We start from the raw sequence: 23,479 nt of genomic DNA, 5'->3' as shown, positions 1-23,479 counted from the left end.
AAGTCAACATGCCTGCAGTGTGTTCAGCGTTCAACTGCACAAATCGCAGCGATAAAACAACAAATATTTCAAGTAAGTATATTAGGACCGAAATACGACACACGTTTTTTAATGTTTATTAAAGAGTCATTTGCATTGGAACTGTAATTATGCTTAAGACAAATGCAGGAAAGTAATTTATTTATCGTTGATTACAGATTTCCTTTAAAAGATAAGGAAATTACAAAAAGATGGGTTATAAATATGAAGCGAGAAAACTGGTTTCCTACTACAGCCAGTTACCTCTGTTCAGCTCATTTTGAAGAGAAATATATGTACCACACAAATGTCCAGAGGCGCCTTTTGTCAAAAGCAGTACCTACTATCTTTAACTTTCCACCACATTTACAAAAGCAAGATAAAGTATTACGACCACAACCCAGAAAGCGATCTTTCGACAATTTGCAAGATAGTGCTGTTACAGTGACATCATTAGCACAAAGTAAGTCAATAATGTAATTTTACTCCGTGTTCTTATTACTTTGAATTACATACTTTCTATTATAATCTTATGGTGTAACTCTGTTATAAACGTATGATGTAACTGCATTCTTTCAGTGCCTGTCGGACCCATATCTGTTTCTGCTGACCATAATTACTGTCTCCCAAGCCCTAAGAAGTTGAAAACACAATATAACAGAGTACAAGCAGAGAATGTGCGACTAAAGAAGCAGATAAAGCAAATGAAGCAACTTAGTGTACGACACAAAAGAAGAATAGTGCAGTTACAGACTTTAGTTGCTGGTTTGAGAAGAAGGCTATGTAGTTCAGTTTCTTATATGTTAAACAGTGAACATGTAGTTGGTTTGTTGAAGGAGCTATTGGAACTTCAGTGCAGTGCTAAAGTATGCCATTATTCTCAGCAAATAAGGAAATTTGCCCTGACCCTACACTTTTATTCTGCCAAGGCATACAGCTACTTACGAAAATTTGTGAAATTACCCCACCCAAGAACGCTTCGCCGTTGGGCAATGTAACACATATTTCAAATAAATTCTCGTTCACAGTGTACTGGTTTTTGAGGCTTTGACTGTTTACTTTGAAATAGCGACAAAAATATCGCATTTCTGCGCCCGTTACTGTGTCTAATAGTTAACCACAGCATGTTTAGAAGTTTCACCGTAATATTCTGGTGGTACCTGCTCTAATTGCATTAATTTATGGGCAACAAGTAACGTTATAGTGGATGGACAGACTTATTTGAGTTGTCTTGTAGTGTTATGTACATCGAAAAGTTTAGCCATATTTCGACAAAAACATCCGTTTTTGCTGTCAGTGTACACTGAAATCACTGCTGTCTATTGCTTGTTTTAGAAAAAATAAAGCTAGTATGGGCTATTTCAAGTAAGTCAAACGCAGTTACAAGGGGGCGGGACACAGCAGACGAATGACTTGACTAAAGAAAACATGGCGGACAGAACTTCAATTTGCTTCAAACATGGCGGACCTATAGCCACTCTATGAAATTTTAACTCGTTGCTTCAGACATATCGTTGGAAACTGTGTGGGAGGGGGGTGGGGAGTAGCGATGCGACTGGCGTGAAGGGTGGAAGAGGAACATTTGAAGAATTAAAAATGAAAAAAACTAAATTAAAAAGTCTTTAGTAACAAACAATTACTTTTATATTTTACTTCGGTCAAAGGGGACGCCACTGACCTGGCCTGAATTTCAGCCGGCGTCGACGCGAAACACCGTCAGCGACAACGAAACCGCGGTCGTATTTTTAGCATTGTTTGGGACGTTCGGGCGAGCTAGGTGACGTCAGCGGTCGGTAGAATCACCCGTTGTCGGCTGTGCTGTGTATCCTTAACTGTCGCACGCAATGCAAGCTTTGGTTCCTGATCTCGAAACCTCCTTGCAGTCTTCCAAACTTCGTGAGGAAAAATTGATTGCAGCATGAGGCGGTTCCTGGTTAGTGACGGACATGAAGATACCGGTGGTATATCAATTGGCGCAGGGGAGGGAGATACTCCAAAGACGAAAACGAGAAGGTATGACGAAAGCTTTTTATTGCTATGCTTCACAAAAACTACAATCAATGATGAAGAATGTTCACAGTGCTTAATTTGTTTAACTACTTCAGCTGCTAATAGCGTGAAGACCAACAAGCGATGTCTTGTAACCAAACATCCTGAATTAACAGGGAAGCCAAAAGAATTGTATGTCAGTGAACTAAATGTTTTATTGCCTACCCAGATTTCGCATAGAGTTGTTAAATGCAAGAGACCACATAAGTTTGTAGAAGTCTGGGTTTACAAGTCCTATTAAATAGTATCAACAGTCTTTAGTGACACATTTGCTCAATAGTTGAAAAGTATTCCTGTCTCCAATGACACAGTCCGTAGAAGAAAATTGAACATTTCTCACGATTTACTCGAGCAGCTGCTCGATAAATTGCGAAACAAATGTTTCGTACTTCAACTATAAGAAGTGACTAACATTCATAAAGATGCTCATTTGACTGCTTATGTTCGTTTCGTTGATAAGTTTAACATTCGAGAAGGCCGCGCAGTTTGAGATGCCATGTCACGGACTGCGCGACCCCTCCCGCCAGAGGTTCGAGTCCTACCTCGGGCATGGGTATGTGTGTTGTTCTTAGCATAATAAGTTAAAGTCGTGTGTAAGTCTAGGGAGCGATGACCTCAGCAGTTTGGTCTCTTAGGAATTCACACACAAACAGAGGTTCTCGCTCAGTGTCTGGAATTCATGGTGGGTTGGGAGCGGAAGTTAAGCTGGTGCAATAACGCCTGATGCAATATGAACTCACTCTATGATACGTTGGGAGACTCTTGCCACTAAAGAACTTAGCCCACCCCTTCATGCAGCGCTGCAAATGATTATAGAAATAGTTAATATTATTAAGGCAAAATCTATAAATTCAGGGCTTTTTAAAGTGCTATGTGAGGAGATGGGAGCTAAACACACTCAGCTGCTCCTTTTTAGAAATTCTCCATGGCTTTCGAGGGGTAAAGTACTAAAAAGAATGTTTGAACTGAGAAAGGAGGTATTCTGTTTCTTAACGGAGTGTCCCTTTCTGGTAGACTGTTTCAGCAACGGAGATTTTTCCATTGAAAATGGCTGACCTCACTGGTATTTTTGAGAAACTAAATATTCTTAATACTTCACTTTAACTGTACTCTCATGGAGCGGAAAAGTGAAAGCGTTCGTAAAGAAAGCTGCGGCAAACCGACCGAAAGTGACTTGCTAGGCAGCTAAGTATATTCCCTTCTCCAGTTCACTGTTAGAGGTCACAAATAGGCCGATATCTCAATGGAGATAAAAACCTCACTTCTTCCATCATCTTGCAACACTAAAACTACTCTTCGACAAGTAAAAAAGTCTATATTTGTGAATAAAATACGCTTGGGGGTGTGATATTATTTTTCCTTGTGAAAGGGACTTAGAGAAAAGAAGATCGAGAACGACCTTTAGATGAACTTAAAGTGTAGCAGCCATCTTGACGAAGTGCTACAATAGCGTACCTTGTAAAAAATGGTTGCATTAAATTTGAATACATGCGGCAAGGATGTTTCTGTTACCTCTGTAAATAACAAAGATGTAACAGAAAAGTTGGACTTTTGAAAAAAAAAGTGTATTTATTTTGGAGTGACCTTGTATAACGGACAATGCTTTGAAACCGATAAGTTTGTTTAGTAAAAACAAACAAAAAAAATAAAAAATAATAGAAACGAAATACATAGGTTTAAAAATGCCATGTTTTTGAGCACTTCCTCTTTCTCTGCGCATGATTAGGTGCTTTAAATCTTTCTATCAAGTCAGCCGTGCAAAAAACTATTCAGACAACTAAATATAGTGACTGTTCCCTCACTACACAGACTGTTTTGCTGTTATGCCCGAGCCGTTTATTCACACGACATGAAAGACAATAGTGTGAGTTACCAAACTCCCAGACCTATATCTTTTCGCTTCCCACCTAAAAAAATGTGACTTCTGTATTAACTGTGAAGTTAGAGGGAGACACTATGCTACAGTGATACCTAACGCCTCATCATATCCTTGGTACGAAAATTGCAAGTTTAATCGCGGAACATTCCCTCAATATTTCTAACGCCTCAACATAATCCAATCTTCTACATGTGCAATTGGCAGTACGGAAGATGTTAATCACAACGTGTAGATGTTCTCTGACTGTGCATTACTAACGAACATTTATACTGTTTTAGCGACAGAAGGTCTAAAAGTATACAACTCCTGTACGATCATTTTTATAGCAGGAGAAATAAGGATCTAGGAAAAGCGATTTTATTGCATTGTAATAGAAATAGAATAAGTATGGTTTGCATTATCAACTATCATTTTATATTAATGAATTAATTCTCTTAAATCATGGACTCAGTTTCAGGTTACATGAACGTAATCGATAATTTCATTTACAATAGTACTTGTATTGACTGTTTCCCTTTAACGGATTTAAGTTGTCACAAATTTAATGTTAAAAAATCATCCTGTGAAGAGTAACCCTTACTTTGAAGATGACCTGTTTTGTTGTTTTTCGTAGCTGCTTCTTAACATGTCAAGTAAGCTTTCTTTGTGTCAGACAAAATTCTAAGAAATTTCAGAGTACAAACTACTTCTTCATGCATGAAGCACAATGCCACACAGTATGGTAATATGTCTTGTGGACATTTTCTCATATGGCAGTTTCATCATTTTACTGTAGGCAATTTCAAATAAATCACTGTATAACACCTACCTGTTAACCACCTTTCAAGGTGCCTAGATACCCCAAAAATCACTTTAATTGTGTGTTGTAAGTAAGTGGGTTTGAAACTTCCTGGCAGATTAAAACTGTGTGCCCGACCGAGACTCGAACTCGGGACCTTTGCCTTTCGCGGGCAAGTGCTCTACCAACTGAGCTACCGAAGCACGACTCACGCCCGGTACTCACAGCTTTACTTCTGCCAGTACCTCGTCTCCTACCTTCCAAACTTTACAGAAGCTCTCCTGCGAACCTTGCAGAACTAGCACTCCTGAAAGAAAGGATATTGCGGAGACATGGCTTAGCCACAGCCTGGGGGATGTTTCCAGAATGAGATTTTCACTCTGCAGCGGAGTGTGCGCTGACATGAAACTTCCTGGCAGATTAAAACTGTGTGCCCGACCGAGACTCGAACTCGGGACCTTTGCCTTTCGCGGGCAAGTGCTCTACCAACTGAGCTACCGAAGCACGACTCACGCCCGGTACTCACAGCTGTACTTCTGCCAGTACCTCGTCTCCTACCTTCCAAACTTTACAGAAGCTCTCCTGCGAACCTTGCAGAACTAGCACTCCTGAAAGAAAGGATATTGCGGAGACATGGCTTAGCCACAGCCTGGGGGATGTTTCCAGAATGAGGCAAAGGTCCCGAGTTCGAGTCTCGGTCGGGCACACAGTTTTAATCTGCCAGGAAGTTTCATATCAGCGCACACTCCGCTGCAGAGTGAAAATCTCATTCTAAATGGGTTTGCTTATACATTTGTTCAGAGGTATCTACTGACATTAGGTTATCATATGACAGCGAAATATCCGGCATACATTTGAAAAAAATCACCTATATAAAAAGTAAATGTGCATGTATAATACAAAATATAAGAATGATTACTATATTAACGGGAATCAGTAAAATTTAAGTGAACAGACCCCTATAATTGTTAGTTACATTTTACATGAACACTTAAAAACAGCAATAAAAGTGTAGAAAATGATTGTTGTTGTTGTGGTCTTCAGTCCAAAGACTGGTTTGATGCAGCTCTCCACGCTACTGTACTCTGTGCCAGCCTCTTCATCTCCGAGTAACTACTGAAACCTACATCCTTCTGAATCCGCTTAGTGTATTCATCTCTTGGTGTCCCACTACGATTTTTACCCTCTACGCTTCCCTCAAGTACTAAGTTGGTGATTCCTCGATGCCTCAGAACGTATCATACCAACCGATCCCTTCCTCTAGTCAAGTTGTGCCACAAATTCCCCGTCTTCACAATTCTATTCAGTGCCTCCTCATTAGTTACATGATCTACCCAACTAATCTTAAGCATTCTTCTGTAGCACCACATTTCAAAAGCTTCTATTCTCTTCTTGTCTAAACTGTCCATGCTTCGCATCCATACATGGATACACTCCATACAAATACTTCCAGAAAAGACTTCCTGTCATTTAAATCTATATTTGATGTTAACATATTTCTCTTCTTCAGAAACGCTTTCCTTGCCATCGTCAGTCTATATTTTGTATGCTCCCTATTTCGACCGTCGGCAACGGCCTTGCCGCAGTGGATACACCGGTTCCCGTGAGATCAACGAAGTTAAGCGCTGTCGGGCGTGGCCGGCGCTTGGATGGGTGACCATCCAGCCGCCATGCGCTGTTGCCATTTTTCTGGGTGCACTCAGCCTCGTAATGCCAATTGAGGAGCTACTCGACCGAATAGTAGCGGCTCCGGTCAAAGAAAACCATCATAACGACCGGCAGAGCGGTGTGCTGACCACACGCCCCTCCTATCCGCATCCTCACCTGAGGTTGACACGGCGGTCGGATGGTCCCGATGGGCCACTTGTGGCCTGAAGACTGAGTGCTTTATTTCGACCGTCACCCCTTATTTTGGTGCCCATATAGCAAAAATCGTCTGCTACTTTTAGTGTCTCATTTCCTTATCTAATTCCCTCAGAATGTTGTGAGAAGAAACGGTCTTCACCTCACCCTTCCACGCGATGTAAACGAGACTGTAATCAAATTATTTCATCTCCGTTTCTGTGTATTTATAATCCGAAACGCATCAAGCAATGGTGAAATATTACTGTTGATTCTTAGAGGGTATTACTCTACAATACCTCGAAAAAACGAAGCACTTACGGCACATCACAAATCCCACTGTAGTCTCAGACTTTGTCACGATTTTTCGTTTTAAGTGCAGCTTGCGGATCGACCGATAGAGGTGCCTCATATTAATATCTGCTACCAGGTGTCCTGATACTTTTGATCAGATTGGACATCATTAAAATGGAAGCGAATTATATAGCAAGTTTTCTGCAACTACAGTGGCGGTTGGCGGTGTGTCTGCTCCCCGCTAGGGCCCCATCTGACTCCCATAGACACGTCTGCGGGTGGATGGATGGATGGGGAAGACGTTTATAGAGCGCAGAGGATCATTGTTCTAGCCACCACATGCATGTGTGTGTCCAGCGGAGTGGAGGTTTTTATCTCTATTTCAGGATATCGACTGAGGCTTAACCATATTATTTATCTCCTTTTGTGTCGATTTAGAAGGCGTCGTGGTATCAACAAGCATACACTGAATTAGGCAGCAGGAGCGTTGCGATGGACCGACAGACATGTAGCAGAGATTACAAGGAAAACTTTGCGGTAGCACTCTTTGGAGCGGGGATAGGGGTTAGTGACGCAATGCTGCGCAAAGACAGGACGAGCCCGGTTGAGTGCTGTGCTGTGGCGGGCTTTACGTGGGAAGTGGGGAAGACATCCAGTTCAAATGGCTCTGAGCACTAAGGGACTTAACAGCTATGGTCATCAGTCCCCTAGAACTTAGAACTACTTAAACCTAACTAACCTAAGGACATCACACAACACCCAGTCATCACGAGGCGAAGACATCCAGTATTTTACGTGTTTTTACACAAAGGTGTTATTGCTTCCCCCATCTTATCCCAGTGGTAATGGCACAAGTATGCGATCTTAGTGTAATTTACCGATGTAGGCTCTTACTGTAGAAACATTCCTCTCTTTATTTACCAATTCCGTGTAATCTTCTAGTGATAGACTCCTCGTAGGCGACCTGATAGTGACATCATTATTTTTAAGTCACTAATAATGCACGGATAGTTTTCTTACAGTGAAACGTAGACCTGGTGCGTAGCAAGAGCAGATTTGTTGTTAGATGACGCATTGCAAAAACTGTATAACATGAGATCTTGGTGGTTACTGTTTATCATTTAAAATTCTCATGTGTGTTTGTAATACTGAGATGGAATTGAGAAAACAATAACGAATTTCCCCAAAACTGTAAGCAACAATCGAAAGAGTGGAGTTATGGTATGTTATGTTATGCTAACCGAGGACCTACAAACGACGGAGAGGCTCCGTCCCCGCCGCAGCCGCAGTGGTCCGCAACCCCACGACGACTACCGCAGTCCACTTCACCCCTCCGCCACCCCCACCGAACCCAGGGTTATTGTGCGGTTCGGCCCCCGGTGGACCCCCCAGGGAACGTCTCACACCAGACGAGTGTAACTCCTATGTTTGCGTGGTAGAGTAATGGTGGTGTACGCGTACGTGGAGAACTTGTCTGCGCAGCAATCGCCGACATAGTGTAGCTGAGGCGGAATAAGGGGAACCAACCCACATTCGCCGAGGCAGATGGAAAACCGCCTAAAAACCATCCACAGACTGGCCGCCTCACCGGACCTCGACACAAATCCGCTGGGCTGATTCGTGCCGGGGACCAGGCGCTCCTTCCCTCCCGGAAAGCGGTGCGTTAGACCGCACGGCCAAACGGGCGGGCAAGAGTGGAGTACTAGCAGATAATATATAGCAGGAACGTATTTGTTGTTAAATAATGTATTCCAGAAATTGTTTAATGTGGGATATGAGTGTCCTTTAGAAGTTGCGTTTTCTTGAAAATTGGGAGAAAATCGGCAGAATTGTAACAAACAGCCCTAGAACTGTAAACAGCCTCATATTAAGGGCTTATTTCAATAGTGGTACAAGTCCATTTTTGTTCATATTGAGATACAGAGTCGTAAAGTTAAATGAGTGCTGAAAAATCTGCCGTTGAGATACCAGAAATATTCAAGCATATGGCTTCTTGCTAGAGATGAACCTTTTTTTCTGTTTGTTTGGCTCATTAATTTCAGAAGCTTTATAGACAGAAAAGTGGAGGTAATGGACTTGTATCACTATTGAAATAAGCCCTTCATATGTAGATGTGCTTGCAGAAAATACTATTGGGCGTGGAACTCTGCTAGAAATTGATAAAAAACGAAGTTGTGAATGTCACCTGAATTTGCTGCTACTGTTGTTTGACCGAGGAACAGAGCAGCAATGCTAAGTTGTGTCTCATGATGCTGGGTACCAGAAGAGAGGTGGTGATGGGCAGGGTGGTGGTGCGGGATTAATAGGAATGCACTAACTGAATGGGGAAAGGAAAACAGACATTTTTGGATCATAAATTATGGTCAATAAAGTAAAAGGTAACTGGAGTCATAAATTATGATAATTAACATTAGGCTAAAGCAGAGCACAGGTGCACTAATCAGTGTCCATCTTGGATCATAAATTGTGGTGATTAAAATTATGGCTATTGGCCATTAATTAGATGTTAAATAAACACAACTAAGACCACAAGTGAGTGGTTTGTTTACATAATGATACTAGAGTAAGTGCCAGTTTGTTTGCATAAGGAGAACAGTAGACCCTTTGGCTCATAACAGCCAGCATCTATACCACGTAGTCTAAGTGAGGAATAAAACATTTCATTCAAATAAGATGGTCGCAGCTGAACCACGATGCCTTTTAACCGATATCTGAGTGCTTTGGACTAAAGGCTTAGGAAACAACTGAAGTTGTTCCCCAGTCGTGCAACAATTCAACGACAATGTTGAGAAAATTTTTTCATTATCCTTAACTTTTACGCACTAAAGGATTGTCACGTCCTCGCTCTCTGTCTCACTCTGTTTGATGAAGTTTGTAGGTATCCTGCGCATCGTACAAGCTGCCACGCGGTTTATCAGTAACTAGCAATAGGTTGCTGTCAAGAGGCTGCCTTACCTGCTCCATGATGTCGTGGGCTCCCGAGCAGTACAGGAAGATCTGGATACCCACCATAGGCAGGGCAGCCCAGCACTTGAGGACGGCTCCCACGTCAGTGCTCTGCGAACACAGCAACACGACAGGCGTATCGCATTTTCTGTTTTCATCTATTGGTCAAATCTTTGAGCGGAACAAAAACAAGACTCCGTAGAAATTATACAACGGACTTTTGTACCAAATTTCATAGTCAGACGATGAGTGAGGTGGACAAACGGGATATCCAATTGACCAGCGCGAGGTCTAGTTTTGCAGAGAAAGATTTATTTGCTTGAAAGTAATCAGAGTAATTAACGAAAAGTTAGTGATCTGAGGGGAAATTGAAATACTTCAGGGACAGCTGCTGCTGAAGTATCAAAAAATAATAAATATCAGTATAAATTGAAACTTTTCTGATTTCTCTTGATCTATATACTCTTAATAATGATCGAATACCGATCGATATGTAAATACGTCGTAATTCATGCTTTCTGAACAGAACTTAAAAATAAAAATAATTGATATAAAGAAATGGTGGAGGGCTTTATGAAGTGATTTGTCTAAAAGTAAGAAACATAATAGATTAGAGAATCATCAGACATGCCTTTGAATGCTGGTCGAAATCATTTAAAAATGTGGTCGAGGATATTTGTCTGGTGGCATTACACTCACTGATCTTCTTACGTGACTAACGTATGAGCATCTCGGCTGCTGTACACGATTTCGATCATAATTCAAAGACTCGTTAACGTTACTCTATGTTGTTGTTGTTGCAGTCTTCAGTCCAGAGACTGGTTTGATGCAGCTCTCGATGCTACTCTATCCTGTGCAAGCTTCTTCATCTCTCGATACCTACTGCAACCTACATTCTTCTGAATCTGTTTAGTGTATTCATCTCTTGGTCTCCCTCTACGATTTTTACCCTCCACGCTGCCCTCCAATGCTAAACTGGTGATTCCTTGATGCCTCAGAACATGCCCTACCAACCGATCCCTTCTTCTAGTCAAGTTGTGCTACAAATTTCTCTTCTCTCCAATTCTATTGAATACCTCCTCATTAGTTATGTGATCTACCCATCTAATCTTCAGCATTCTTCTGTAGCACCACATTTCGAAAGCTTCTATTCTTTTCTTGTCTAAACTGTCCACGTTTCACTTCCAACATGGCTACACTCCAGACAAATACACTCCTGGAAATTGAAATAAGAACACCGTGAATTCATTGTCCCAGGAAGGGGAAACTTTATTGATACATTCCTGGGGTCAGATACATCACATGATCACACTGACAGAACCACAGGCACATAGACACAGGCAACAGAGCATGCACAATGTCGGCACTAGAACAGTGTATATCCACCTTTCGCAGCAATGCAGGCTGCTATTCTCCCATGGAGACGATCGTAGAGATGCTGGATGTAGTCCTGTGGAACGGCTTGCCATGCCATTTCCACCTGGCGCCTCAGTTGGACCAGCGTTCGTGCTGGACGTGCAGACCGCGTGAGACGACGCTTCATCCAGTCCCAAACATGCTCAATGGGGGACAGATCCGGAGATCTTGCTGGACAGGGTAGTTGACTTACACCTTCTAGAGCACGTTGGGTGGCACGGGATACATGCGGACGTGCATTGTCCTGTTGGAACAGCAAGTTCCCTTGCCGGTCTAGGAATGGTAGAACGATGGGTTCGATGACGGTTTGGATGTACCGTGCACTATTCAGTGTCCCCTCGACGATCACCAGTGGTGTACGGCCAGTGTAGGAGATCGCTCCCCACACCATGATGCCGGGTGTTGGCCCTGTGTGCCTCGGTCGTATGCAGTCCTGATTGTGGCGCTCACCTGCACGGCGCCAAACACGCATACGACCATCATTGGCACCAAGGCAGAAGCGACTCTCATCGCTGAAGACGACACGTCTCCATTCGTCCCTCCATTCACGCCTGTCGCGACACCACTGGAGGCGGGCTGCACGATGTTGGGGCGTGAGCGGAAGACGGCCTAACGGTGTGCGGGACCGTAGCCCAGCTTCATGGAGACGGTTGCGAATGGTCCTCGCCGATACCCCAGGAGCAACAGTGTCCCTAATTTGCTGGGAAGTGGCGGTGCGGTCCCCTACGGCACTGCGTAGGATCCTACGGTCTTGGCGTGCATCCGTGCGTCGCTGCGGTCCGGTCCCAGGTCGACGGGCACGTGCACCTTCCGCCGACCACTGGCGACAACATCGATGTACTGTGGAGACCTCACGCCCCACGTGTTGAGCAATTCGGCGGTACGTCCACCCGGCCTCCCGCATGCCCACTATACGCCCTCGCTCAAAGTCCGTCAACTGCACATGCGGTTCACGTCCACGCTGTCGCGGCATGCTACCAGTGTTAAAGACTGCGATGGAGCTCCGTATGCCACGGCAAACTGGCTGACACTGACGGCGGCGGTGCACAAATGCTGCGCAGCTAGCGCCATTCGACGGCCAACACCGCAGGTCCTGGTGTGTCCGCTGTGTCGTGCGTGTGATCATTGCTTGTACAGCCCTCTCGCAGTGTCCGGAGCAAGTATGGTGGGTCTGACACACCGGTGTCAATGTGTTCTTTTTTCCATTTCCAGGAGTGTACATTTAGAAATGAATTCCTGACACTTAAATCTATACTCGATGTTAACAAATTTCTCTTCTTCAGAAACACTTTCCTTGCCATTGCCAGTCTATATTTTATATCCCCTCCTACTTCGACCATCATCAGTTATTTTGCTCCCCAAATAGCAAAACTCCTTTACTACTTTAAGTGTCTCATTTGAATTTGAATTTGTCTCATTTCCTAATCTTATTCCCGCAGCATCACCCGATTTAATTCGACTACATTCCATTATCCTCGTTTTGCTTTTGTTGATATTCATCTTATATCCTCCTTTCAAGACACTATCCATTCCGTTCAACTGCTCTTCCAAGTCCTTTGCTGTCTCTGACAGAATTACAATGTCATCGGCTAACCTCAAAGTTTTTATTTCTTCTCCATGGATTTTAATTCCTACTCCGAATTTTTCTTTTGTTTCCTTCACTGCTTGCTCAATATACAGATTGAATAACATTGGGGATAGGCTACGACCCTGTTTCACTCCCTTCCCAACCACTGCTTCCCTTTCATGTCCCTCGAGTCTTATAACTGCCATCTGGTTTCTGTGCAAACTGTAAATAGCCTTTCGCTCCCTGTATTTTACCCCTGCCACCTTCAGATTTTGAAAGAGAGTATTCCAGTCAACATTATCAAAAGCTTTCTCTAAGTCTACAAATGCTAGAAACGTAGGTTTGCCTTTCCTTAATCTATTTTCTAACATAAGTCGTAGGGTCAGTATTGCCTCACGTGTTTCATCATTTCTACGGAGTCCAAACTGATCTTCCCTGAGGTCGGCTTCTACCAGTTTTTACATTCGTCTGTAAAGAATTCGTTTAGTATTTTGCAGCCGTGGCTTATTAAACTGATACTTCGGTAATTTTCACATTTGTCGACACCTGTTTTTTTGGGATTGGAATTATTATATTGTTCTTGAAGTCTGAGGGTATTTCGCCTGTCTCATACATCTTGCTCACTAGATGGTAGAGTTTTGTTAGTCCTGGCTCTCCCAAGGCTGTCAGTAGTTCTAATGGAATGTTGTCTACTCCCGGGGTCTTGTTTCAACTTAGGTCTTTCAGTGCTCTGTCAAACTCTTCACGCAGTATCATATCTCCTATTTCATCTTCATCTACATCCTCTTCCATTTCTATAATATTGTCCTCAAGAACATCGCCCTTGTATAGATCCTCTATATACTCCTTCCACCTTTCTGCTTTCCTTTCTTTGCTTAGAACTGCGTTTTCATCTGAGCTCTTGATATTCATGCAACTGGTTCTCTTTTTTCCAAAGGTCTCTGATTTTCCTGTAGGCAATATCTATCTTACCCCTAGTGATATGCGCTTCTACATCCTTAGATTTGTCCCTTAGCCATCCCTGCTTAGCCATTTTGCACTTCCTGTCGATCTCATTTTTGAGACGTTTGTATTCCTTTTTGCCTGCTTCATTTACTACATTTTTATATTTTCTCCTTTCATCAATTAAATTCAATATCTCTTCTGTTACTCAAGGATTTCTAGTAGCCCTCGTCTTTTTACCTACTTGATCCTCTGCTACCTTCACTATTTCATCTCTCAAAGCTACCCATTCTTCTTCTACTGTATTTCTTTCCCTCATTCTTGTCAATCGTTCCCTAATTTTCACCCTGAAGCTGTCTACAACCTCTGGTTCTTTCAGTTTATCCAGGTCCCATCTCCTCAAATTCCCACCTTTTTGCAGTTTCTTCAGTTTTAATCTACAGTTCATAACCAATAGATTGTGGTCAGAGTCCACATCTGCCCCTGGAAATGTCTTATAATTTAAAACCTGGTTCCCGAATCTCTGTCTTACCATTATATAATCTATCTGAGACCTTGCAGTATCTCCAGGCTTCTTCCATGTATACAACCCTCTATTATGATTCTTGAACCAAGTGTCAGCTATGACTAAGTTACGCTCTGTGCAAAATTCTACCAGGCGGCTTATTCTTTCGTTCCTGACTCCCATTCCATATTCACCTACTATGTTTCCTTCTCTTCCTTTTCGTACTACCGAGGCCCAGCCACCCAAGACTATTAAATTTTCGTCTCCTTTCACTATCTGAATAATTTCTTTTATCTCGTCATACATTTCATCTGTTTCTTCGTCATCTGCAGAGCTAGTTGGCATATAAACTTGTCTGCAGTCTGGAACCGCAAGACCGCTACGGTCGCAGGTTCGAATCCTGACTCGGGCATGGATGTTTGTGATGTCCTTAGGTTAGTTAGGTTTAACTAGTTCTAAGTTCTAGGGGACTAATGACCTCAGCAGTTGAGTCCCATAGTGCTCAGAGCCATATAAACTTGTACTACTGTGGTAGGCGTGGGCTTTGTATCTATCTTGGCTACAATAAGACGTTCTCTATGCTGTTAGTAGTAGCTTACCCCCGCTCCTATTTTTTTATTCGTTATTAAACCTACTCCCGGATTCCCCCATTTTTATTTTGTATTAGAAACCTGTATTCACTTGACCAGAAGTCTTGTTCCTCCTGCTACCGAACTTGACTAATTCCCACTATATCTAACTTTAACCTATCCATTTCCCTTTTCAAATTTTCTAACCTACCTGCCCGATTCAGGGATCTGACATTGCACGCTCCGATCCGTAGAAACCCAGTTTTGTTTCCCCTTATAACGACGTCCTCCTTAGTAGTCCCCGGCCGGAGATCCGAATGGGGGATTATTTTACCTCCGGAATATTTTACCCAATTGGGCGCCATCATCATTTAACCATACAGTAAAGCTGCATGTCCTCGGGAAAAATTACGGCTGTAGTTTTTCCTTGCTTTCAGCCGTTCACAATACCAGCACAGAAAGGCCGTTTTGGTTAATATTGCGAGGCCATATCAGTCAATTAACTATTTTAGTGTAATTTTCAGATAAAAAACCTCACTTCTTTGGCCTGTGTACAAATCACCACCATGGATACATGCTAATGATGGGGTCGTACAGACTTACTGTTTTTGCTGCCAGTTTTATGGCGTACTAGCGGCATTTGTCTGTAAATCACTATCTGCGTTCTTTTCATATAATAGAATATGTATCGTTAAATAACATTTTGCTTACTATCTGATCAGTTCTTCTTAATTATGTATTAATTCTGATTTGGGCTCCATATACATTTTTTAAATTTCTCGCTTTCCCTACAGCAGTCATCCTAATATTTGTTTCACTCTTCTTGCTTCTTTGTTGTTTCCAGAATGAGATTTTCACTCTGCAGCGGAGTGTGCACTGATATGAAACTTCCTGGCAGATTAAAACTGTGTGCCGGACCGAGACTCGAACTCGGGACCTTTGCCTTTTGCGGGCAAGTGCTCTACCAACTGAGCTATCCAAACACGACTCATGCCCCGTCCTCACAGCTTTACTTCCGCCAGTACCTCGTCCCCTACTTTCCAAACTTCACAGAAGCTCTCCTGCGAACCTTGCAGAACTAGCACGCCTGGAAGAAAGGATATTGCGGAGACATGGCTTAGGCAAAAGGCAAAGGTCTCGAGTTCGAGTCTCGGTCCGGCACACAGTGTTAATCTGCCAGGAAGTTTCATATCAGCGCACACTCCGCTGCATAGTGAAAATCTCAGTCTGGAAGCATCCCCCAGGCTGTGGCTAAGCCATGTCTCCGCGATATCCTTTCTTCCAGGAGTGCTACTTCGGGAAGGTTCGCAGGAGATCTTCGGTGAAGTTTGGAAAGTAGGAGACGAGGTACTGGCGGAAGTAAAGCTGTGAGCACGGGGCGTGAGTCGTGCTTGGGTAGCTCAATTGGTAGAGCACTTGCCCGCGAAAGTCAAAGGTCCCGAGTTCGAATGTCGGTCCGGCACACAGTTTTAATCTTCCAGCAAGTTTCATTGTTGAGTGTTAGTTATTAAATTGCGTTATTCACATATTTTAAGTACTACTATTTACACTATTTCGAGTCGCAAAATCTCAATTTCATAATTATGTCCGTATTTATCTGCTTCCTAAGTATGGTTAATCCATATCTTCCTCTCTTGTAGATAAACTGCGAGTCAAAGAGGCCTACTTCCTTCTTTCTCCAGATGTCCTGTAAACTTGATTTTTGGATGCGTATCATTCACTGTTTTTACCAATTCCCCATATAATTTCAACCCTTTACGGAATTTTTTCTCGCTGATCCGCCGCTCCACACATACAAAATAATGAAACGAAAAAAGTTTATGACTTACTACATTTTCGCTGTTCGTGGGGTGAAACGGCAGCATCAGGCATGACTGTTTAATTTATTGCATCTTTACTACTAACTCTATCCGCAACACAGTTTGCAAACAGTATCCATTTATACCGCTGAATGTACCTGCAAAATTGTCATTGTACGACGTATAGTTCAGGAGAAATGACGTCACAGACATCCTCAAACGGAAAGGTATTTACCCAAACTATACTCATCCGGTGTTTGATATTGAGCTCACTTTGTGGCTGCAAACTGACTTTAATTAGAATTTTCCGTCTTCAGCTTTAAGGCTTTTACGCGTTTAACGTCAAATATTTAACATTTTAAATCATTTGTTAAGTACTGAGACGTTTACAGCTGTTGTTATACAAGAGAGCTCTGTTCTTTAAGGCATCGATGGTTTGAGCATTACTGCTAATAATATAACATCAATAACGTGCCGTCTGTTAATACGAAGTAATGAGTGTTGTCGGTGACGATGGGCTGATCATATCATGAATTTCTTGTTCACGGTCGGGGTACTTGTTCTGGTCGATGGTAATACGAAAACGGGTATTTATGTAATATTTGTTAGACAACTGCATGCTTCAAGCACTTGGAAACAGTTTACAATCTGACTTTTCTTGTATCAGCATCATAATGATCTTTCCAACAATGAGTGGACCATTGCACCATTCTTCAACAAAGATGGACTGGCCAGCTCGAAGTTTGACCCGAAGTCACAGAATATGTTAGGGAAGAAATGTCTGCATTCCAGATTAAACTATTATCGTACTGCACCGAAGACACCAAAAGTCAGTGGAATGTGGCATTCTGGCGCAGCACAGTTAATCAGGCGACTTTGAAACTAAGTCTGTTCGTGAGGCTGTTGTATTTGTGATTCTTTCTGCATCTTTTCAGACGAATCTCAGCGAACTGAGAACAGGGCATAGCGACTGTCACCTAGGAATCAGCATTCTCCTGATAAGCAAGGCAAACAATCTAAATACCCCGGTCGGAACTGGAGGATTATAACTGGATGGTGTTTCACGTACGACCTAACTTTTGTTGCGAGAGAACCATATGACGCTTCGTCCCATCTCTCGGAAAAATTAGGCAGGTGGCGTTTCGGTATAATGGAAGGAAACAGATCCTGGTCACAATACGTCAGAAGTCTGTAGAAACCCCTTCCAAAGATTAAATATTATAACAACAGGAAAAGAATCTCGAACACACGATTAGTTATGATCACACCGCACAAAAAAATAGGCTCATTGGTTGATTTTTCCGTCGGTTCTTGGTAGAATATTTTGTGCATTATAAATAAAAACACACACAACACTAGCGTAATATTCTACAATATTTATTATTTATTTCACAAACTGGTTTTCGCCCTTTACTCCATCATAAACATCAGTGATCATACCTTCAAGGTGTATAGGAAACCTACCACCACGATATTGTAATACCTGACGATTCTCAACGCCCAGTGACTCATAAAATGCTGCCTTTCGTTCGTCGCCTAATGTCCAGCCAATTGAGTGAAGACAACTTCCAAACTGAATTAACAAATAGCATCAAATAACTGGCACTCTCCTACCTTGGTGGACTTCATAATGCACAAAAAAGTAGAAACAACAAGTATACTCTCTTCTTTATCCTATTCTGCACCCACAACCTCGAGAACGAAATAAATGGTGCACAATTCCATGTTTAAGAAAAGTTTCACTGAATGTAGCCGGAAACCTTAAATTCAGGAGCTTTAAAACCTCATTTTATGTGCGCAGCACTGTTGGACACTTCTTGCCCTATGGTAAAGACAGGACTTCAGCTATTGAAAACAGATGAATACACAAAACACTTGCAATAGTGGCAAATTATATACAGGCCAGTCTCCATGGGCAACATGCACCCGCTTGAAGAAACACCATAGAAGTTAGAAAAGAGGTTCTACTTTTGCAGAGCACCTGATTGAAAAAAGGCCTAGTTACAAGGAGCTACATGAAGTATTACATCACATCCATAAATGAAGGAAGAAGAACTACCTTGAAGCAATGGAAATTAATAAACGTAACTCCGTTTGTCCAAGCTTAGTATTGAATGACCAGACACAGTTACTCGTCACTTTTACGTCTGAAGATTTCTCTGTGTTGAGAATGAAATTCTGTGTTCTATTTGCAAGAGACTCTCCAGTCTAGTCAAAGAGCTGCTCTGATATTCCGCACACTCGTATTTTGCTCATTAGGCGTTTATTATACACAATCACGTGCCTCATTTTTTCTTTTATTTCAGTTCCTAAACTTCCTCTAGTCCAGTTTAAAAAAAAATTACTTTCTATAATGACAGCGGCTTAACCTTGTATGTTCATATGTCCGAAGGAATGTTGCATCGAACTTTTACCAACACAGGCAATGCAATATCGTAATATCGTACCCTGTCTGGCACAATGGTCTGACTTCGGCGACGGACAGACTACGCAAGTTTCTTTGGGTATACCACATCCACCTGAAACCATTTATTGATGATTAGATTTCATCTCCATCTACACCGATAATCCGCAAGCCCGTAACAGTGTATGGCGGAGGGTCCGTTGATCTGCTGTCGTCGACTTCTCTAACTTAAGATATTGATGTTGTTATCCAGTATATACGCCCGACTTTACGTTATATCTACATATCAGATGGAGCAGCCACAAACATCTTCACTGTAACGGCGACTAAATTTCGGATTTCCATAATAATAAATAATGTTGGCTTTTTGCACTGTCGACCACCCTTCATTTGTTGCTGCGTTACCGAAGACAAGATAGTTAACAACGTCTTTGGATGTTAGTTATTATTTCAACTTCCTATTTCCGACGTTAGCTACTACTTATCCGCACTGTTCCTGATTTTGTATTATTTCTGTCCGACTGTAAATGAAATGTTAAATAGCTTTTAAGTAAAATTTTACGCTTTCGAATATATCATCATCGGAGCATTCTTCATCCAGAGATACAGTTTCCAGCTTGCCTATGACTATCATTGACCAATTCACAGGCTACTGTGGAAATCCCTTTAGTTTTTTTATTAACAACAGTTAATAATAATTAAACGACCATGAATGATTGCGTTTTGTATATAGGGAATAGGAGGGTTGATCCTACAATTACTCTTAGCAATTACAATGTCCGTGATTTTTACGGTTCGTCACTCAAAGATGTTATAGTAAGGATTATCGTCCCTTACGATTACTTCGATACAGTCATTCAAACTTCGTACGCTTTTACTTTCACAAAGCTAAGTGTCCAATTACGTTCTTATATTCAATTTAACGTCCCTTCGTATAGTCCACAGACCCTGTTATCTGTTATTCGGCATGTAATAGAGTTTAATACTGAGCGCTACTTTCTCTCGCGCTCACGGAAATGCCAGCTATATCGCACGCCGCAGCTGCGTAGGCTTATTCAGAGCGCAGAAAACAAGAGAACTAACAATACCCACGCATGGTTTATAGAGTAGAATTTATAAACAAAAGTAGCCGCGTTAAACCCTCTTTGATTTCCCTGAAGCGCTACCTTGCTGCGGGCGTTATTCTGATGAGATTATATATCGATAATTTTAATTAAAACTTATTCAGTGCTATTAATTATATCCGATCACCTCTCCCCTATACGAGAATAAGCCTGATAATATTATTCTCAGTTAAAAGAGCAGTTATACACTGTCACTCCCCTCCCCCATCCTTCATTGTTCCAGTTGTAAACGGTCTGTGGGATGAACGATTGCTGGTAAGCTTTCGTGTGTGCCCGAATGTCTCCAAATTTAATTTCATGGTCTTTTCCCGAGGGAAGCAATATAATGGCCGATTCTTCTAGGAACGTACGCTCTCGAAACTTTAACAGTAAATTACAGCATGATACAGAACGCCTGTCTTGCAGCATTTGCCGTCGGAGTTGGTTGAGTGTCTTCCTGACGCTTTCGCATTTGCTAATTGAACCTGTAGCGAAACGTGCAGCCCTTCTTTGGATCTTCTCTAATTACTCGATAAATCCCATCTTGTGCAGATCCCCGACTGAAGAGCAATATTCAAACATTGGTCGAATGAGAGTTTCGTAAGCTACCTCCTTTGTGGAGGGCTACACTTTCTTAGGATTTTTCCAGTGGCTCTCAGTCTGGCATTTGTCTTGCTTACAATTAGGTTTATGTGTTCGTTCCACTTTAAATCACTCCGTGCGCATACTCTTCGATATTATGTGGATGTGACTACTTCCAGTGATTGTTCTGCAATCGTGTAATCATACAATAATGGATCTCTCTGTCTTTTTATGCACTATACGTTATATTTCTATATGGTATATTTTGCGTATCCACTGTCAGTAGCTGCACCAAGCATCGATACTCTACAGCTCTTTTTGTACAGTAGAATTTTGATGAGGACTGGGTCCACAGTCTTCGTGAAATTTTTGAATGAAGTCATTCCGCTTTAGACTGTTAAAATATTATTCACTGTGATTGCAGTTTCAACACATTGCCATTTCCAAGGATTCTGGAACCAATCAGTTACCAAATAAAATATATGAATCACAAAACTGACAAACGTCGATAAATACAAATTTCAAAACTACTTACACGGGATGTTGTATCGCACTCAATAACATAAAGCTGTGACATGCTGGAATATAGTTCTCAGCAGTATAAAAGCAAATGAATGTGGTGGTGTGGATGTATCCGCTGTTCCATACATCATGCGTGCACACGTTAGAAAGCTGGCGAAATAACAGCGGATATGATATAACGATGCAAACATGCAAAGAGCAGAGTCCAAAGATGGTAATATTTAGAATCGATATCATGTAGTTTGTAAAGTGTGTGCTACTGTGGTCCGTCTACCACGCCTGCTACATGAGATTTTGATTTAAGTGTTTATCATATCTGGCGTCATTTTACCAGCTTTCTAACGTGTGCTCGCGCGGTGTGTGGAACAGCGAATAAATTCATACCGCCACATGCATTTGTTTTTACCCTGCTGGGGACTGTATTCCAGCATGTCGCGGCTTTATGTTACTGACAATGAGTGGGTTACAACATCCCACTCACGCAGCTTTGAAATTTTCATTTTTCAACATATGTCAATTTTGTAAGTACGCATATTTTATTTGGTGACTTTCAGAATGCTTGAAAATGATCATATGCTGAAACTGCAATTGCAATAAATGATACTCTAACGGCCTAAAGCAAATTTGATGAAAGCTACTAATAATTTGGCTTTATCGTAAAGGTCGGTGCAGAGACCAGTGATAACCAAAAGCGTTGTACACTTAGAAACGCTTCCAAAACGAAGCAAAGAGCCTTCTTTATAAAAACGTCATCAAGGTTCTAAGCTCTCTGAGATAGTTGGTAAATCTACTGAAGTTTTTCAAACGAAATCTACGTTCCGTGAAAAATAATCGAAATGGATGGCAAATTTTATTAACACTAATACTAACTAGATAAAAGCGTCACAACAGACTAATTTTAGAATGGCATAGTAACGGAAACCTCTCAGCCTCACCTCAGGGCTCATTAAAAAGTAAACAAGCTATAGTGGTACACCCACATTTCTAAAAAGTCAAGTGTAATGGTACGCCCAAATTTCTAAATATGTCAAGTAATAAGCAGCAACAAAAAATATGGGAACCCTTGATTGAAGGGGTCAGTCGAGGTGGGACAGTGTTTCTGGATGTTCATCAAACCAGGGACGTATGCTTACAGCCCTATGAGCACTGCTGTTGACATTTTGGAAGAAGAGAGTGTCCACAACATACTCATCATTAAGATGTAGTAGAAAGGGCAGCACTTGGTTAGCGAGAATGTTATAATAAACAATCACGGTAATCTGAATGAATGGCTCCAAGAAATGCTACGAAAAATACCCCCAATTTGGAGCATATACTGTACCCGAACATTATGAATCACCTTGTCCGCAGCTCGTGGTCTTTTGGTAGCGTTCTCGCTTCCCGCGCACGGGGTCCCGGGTTCGATTCCCGGCGGGGTTAGGGATTTTCTCTGCCTCGTGATGACTGGGTGTTGTGTGTCTTTCATCATCATTTCATCATCATTGACTCGCAAGTCGCCGAAGTGGCGTCAATTCGGCGGCCGAACACCCCGCATGGGGTCTCCCGGCCAACAATGCCGCACGATCATTTCATTTCATGAATCGCCTTGAAGATACATAACCAACACGGATTCAGAAAATATCATTCTTGTGCAACACAGCTAGTTCTTTATTCCCATGAAGTAATGAGTGCTGTCGACAAGGGATCTCAGATCGATTCCATATTCCTAGACATACAGAAGGCTTTTGATACCGTTCCTCACAAGCGACTATTAATCAAATAGCGTGTATATGGAGTATCGTCTCAGTTGTGTGACTGGATTCGTGATTTCCTCTCAGAGAGGTCACAGTTCGTAGTAATAGCGTTCCGCAAGGTAGTGTCATAGGCCCTCTGCTATTGCTGATTTACACCAATGATCTAGGTGATAATCTGAGCAGAGCCCTTAGATTGTTTGCAGAAGACGCTGTAATTTACCGTCTAGTAAAATCATCAGACGATCAATTCCAATTACAAAATTATATAGAGAGAATTTCTGTATGGTGCGAAAGGTGGCAATTGGCACTAAACAAAGAAAAGAAAATGGCTCTGAGCACTATGGGACTTAACATCTCTGGTCATCAGTCCCCTAGAACTTAGAACTACTTAAACCTAACTAACCTAAGGACAGCACACAACACCCAGTCATCACGAGGCAGAGAAAATCCCTGACCCCGTCGGGAATCGAACCCGGGAACCCGGGCAAACAAAGAAAAGTGCGACGTCATCCAAATGGGTACTAAAAGAAA

At 42.0% G+C, this 23,479-nt stretch overlaps 1 protein-coding gene and 1 non-coding gene across 2 annotated transcripts in view; both read right to left on the bottom strand.

Moving 5' to 3' along the window:
• Positions 1-2,744: 2,744 nt before the first annotated feature.
• The window catches only part of LOC126260316 (odorant receptor Or1-like), a 69,686-nt gene continuing 48,951 nt past the window's right edge, over positions 2,745-23,479 (bottom strand). The window contains exons 4-5 of the mRNA XM_049957641.1: positions 9,816-9,917; positions 2,745-2,867 (exon numbers count right to left, since the gene is read on the bottom strand). Of these exons, the coding sequence (XP_049813598.1) occupies positions 2,745-2,867; positions 9,816-9,917 (225 nt within the window). The remainder of the gene's footprint in view (positions 2,868-9,815; positions 9,918-23,479) is intronic.
• On the bottom strand, positions 15,714-15,788 carry Trnal-caa (transfer RNA leucine (anticodon CAA)). Its single transcript has one exon. It is a non-coding gene; the product is annotated as a tRNA-Leu (tRNA).

Source organism: Schistocerca nitens, chromosome 5 (genome assembly GCF_023898315.1).
Source record: "Schistocerca nitens isolate TAMUIC-IGC-003100 chromosome 5, iqSchNite1.1, whole genome shotgun sequence".
Lineage (NCBI taxonomy): Eukaryota > Metazoa > Arthropoda > Insecta > Orthoptera > Acrididae > Schistocerca > Schistocerca nitens.
This window is presented reverse-complemented; position numbering and strand designations above follow the sequence as displayed.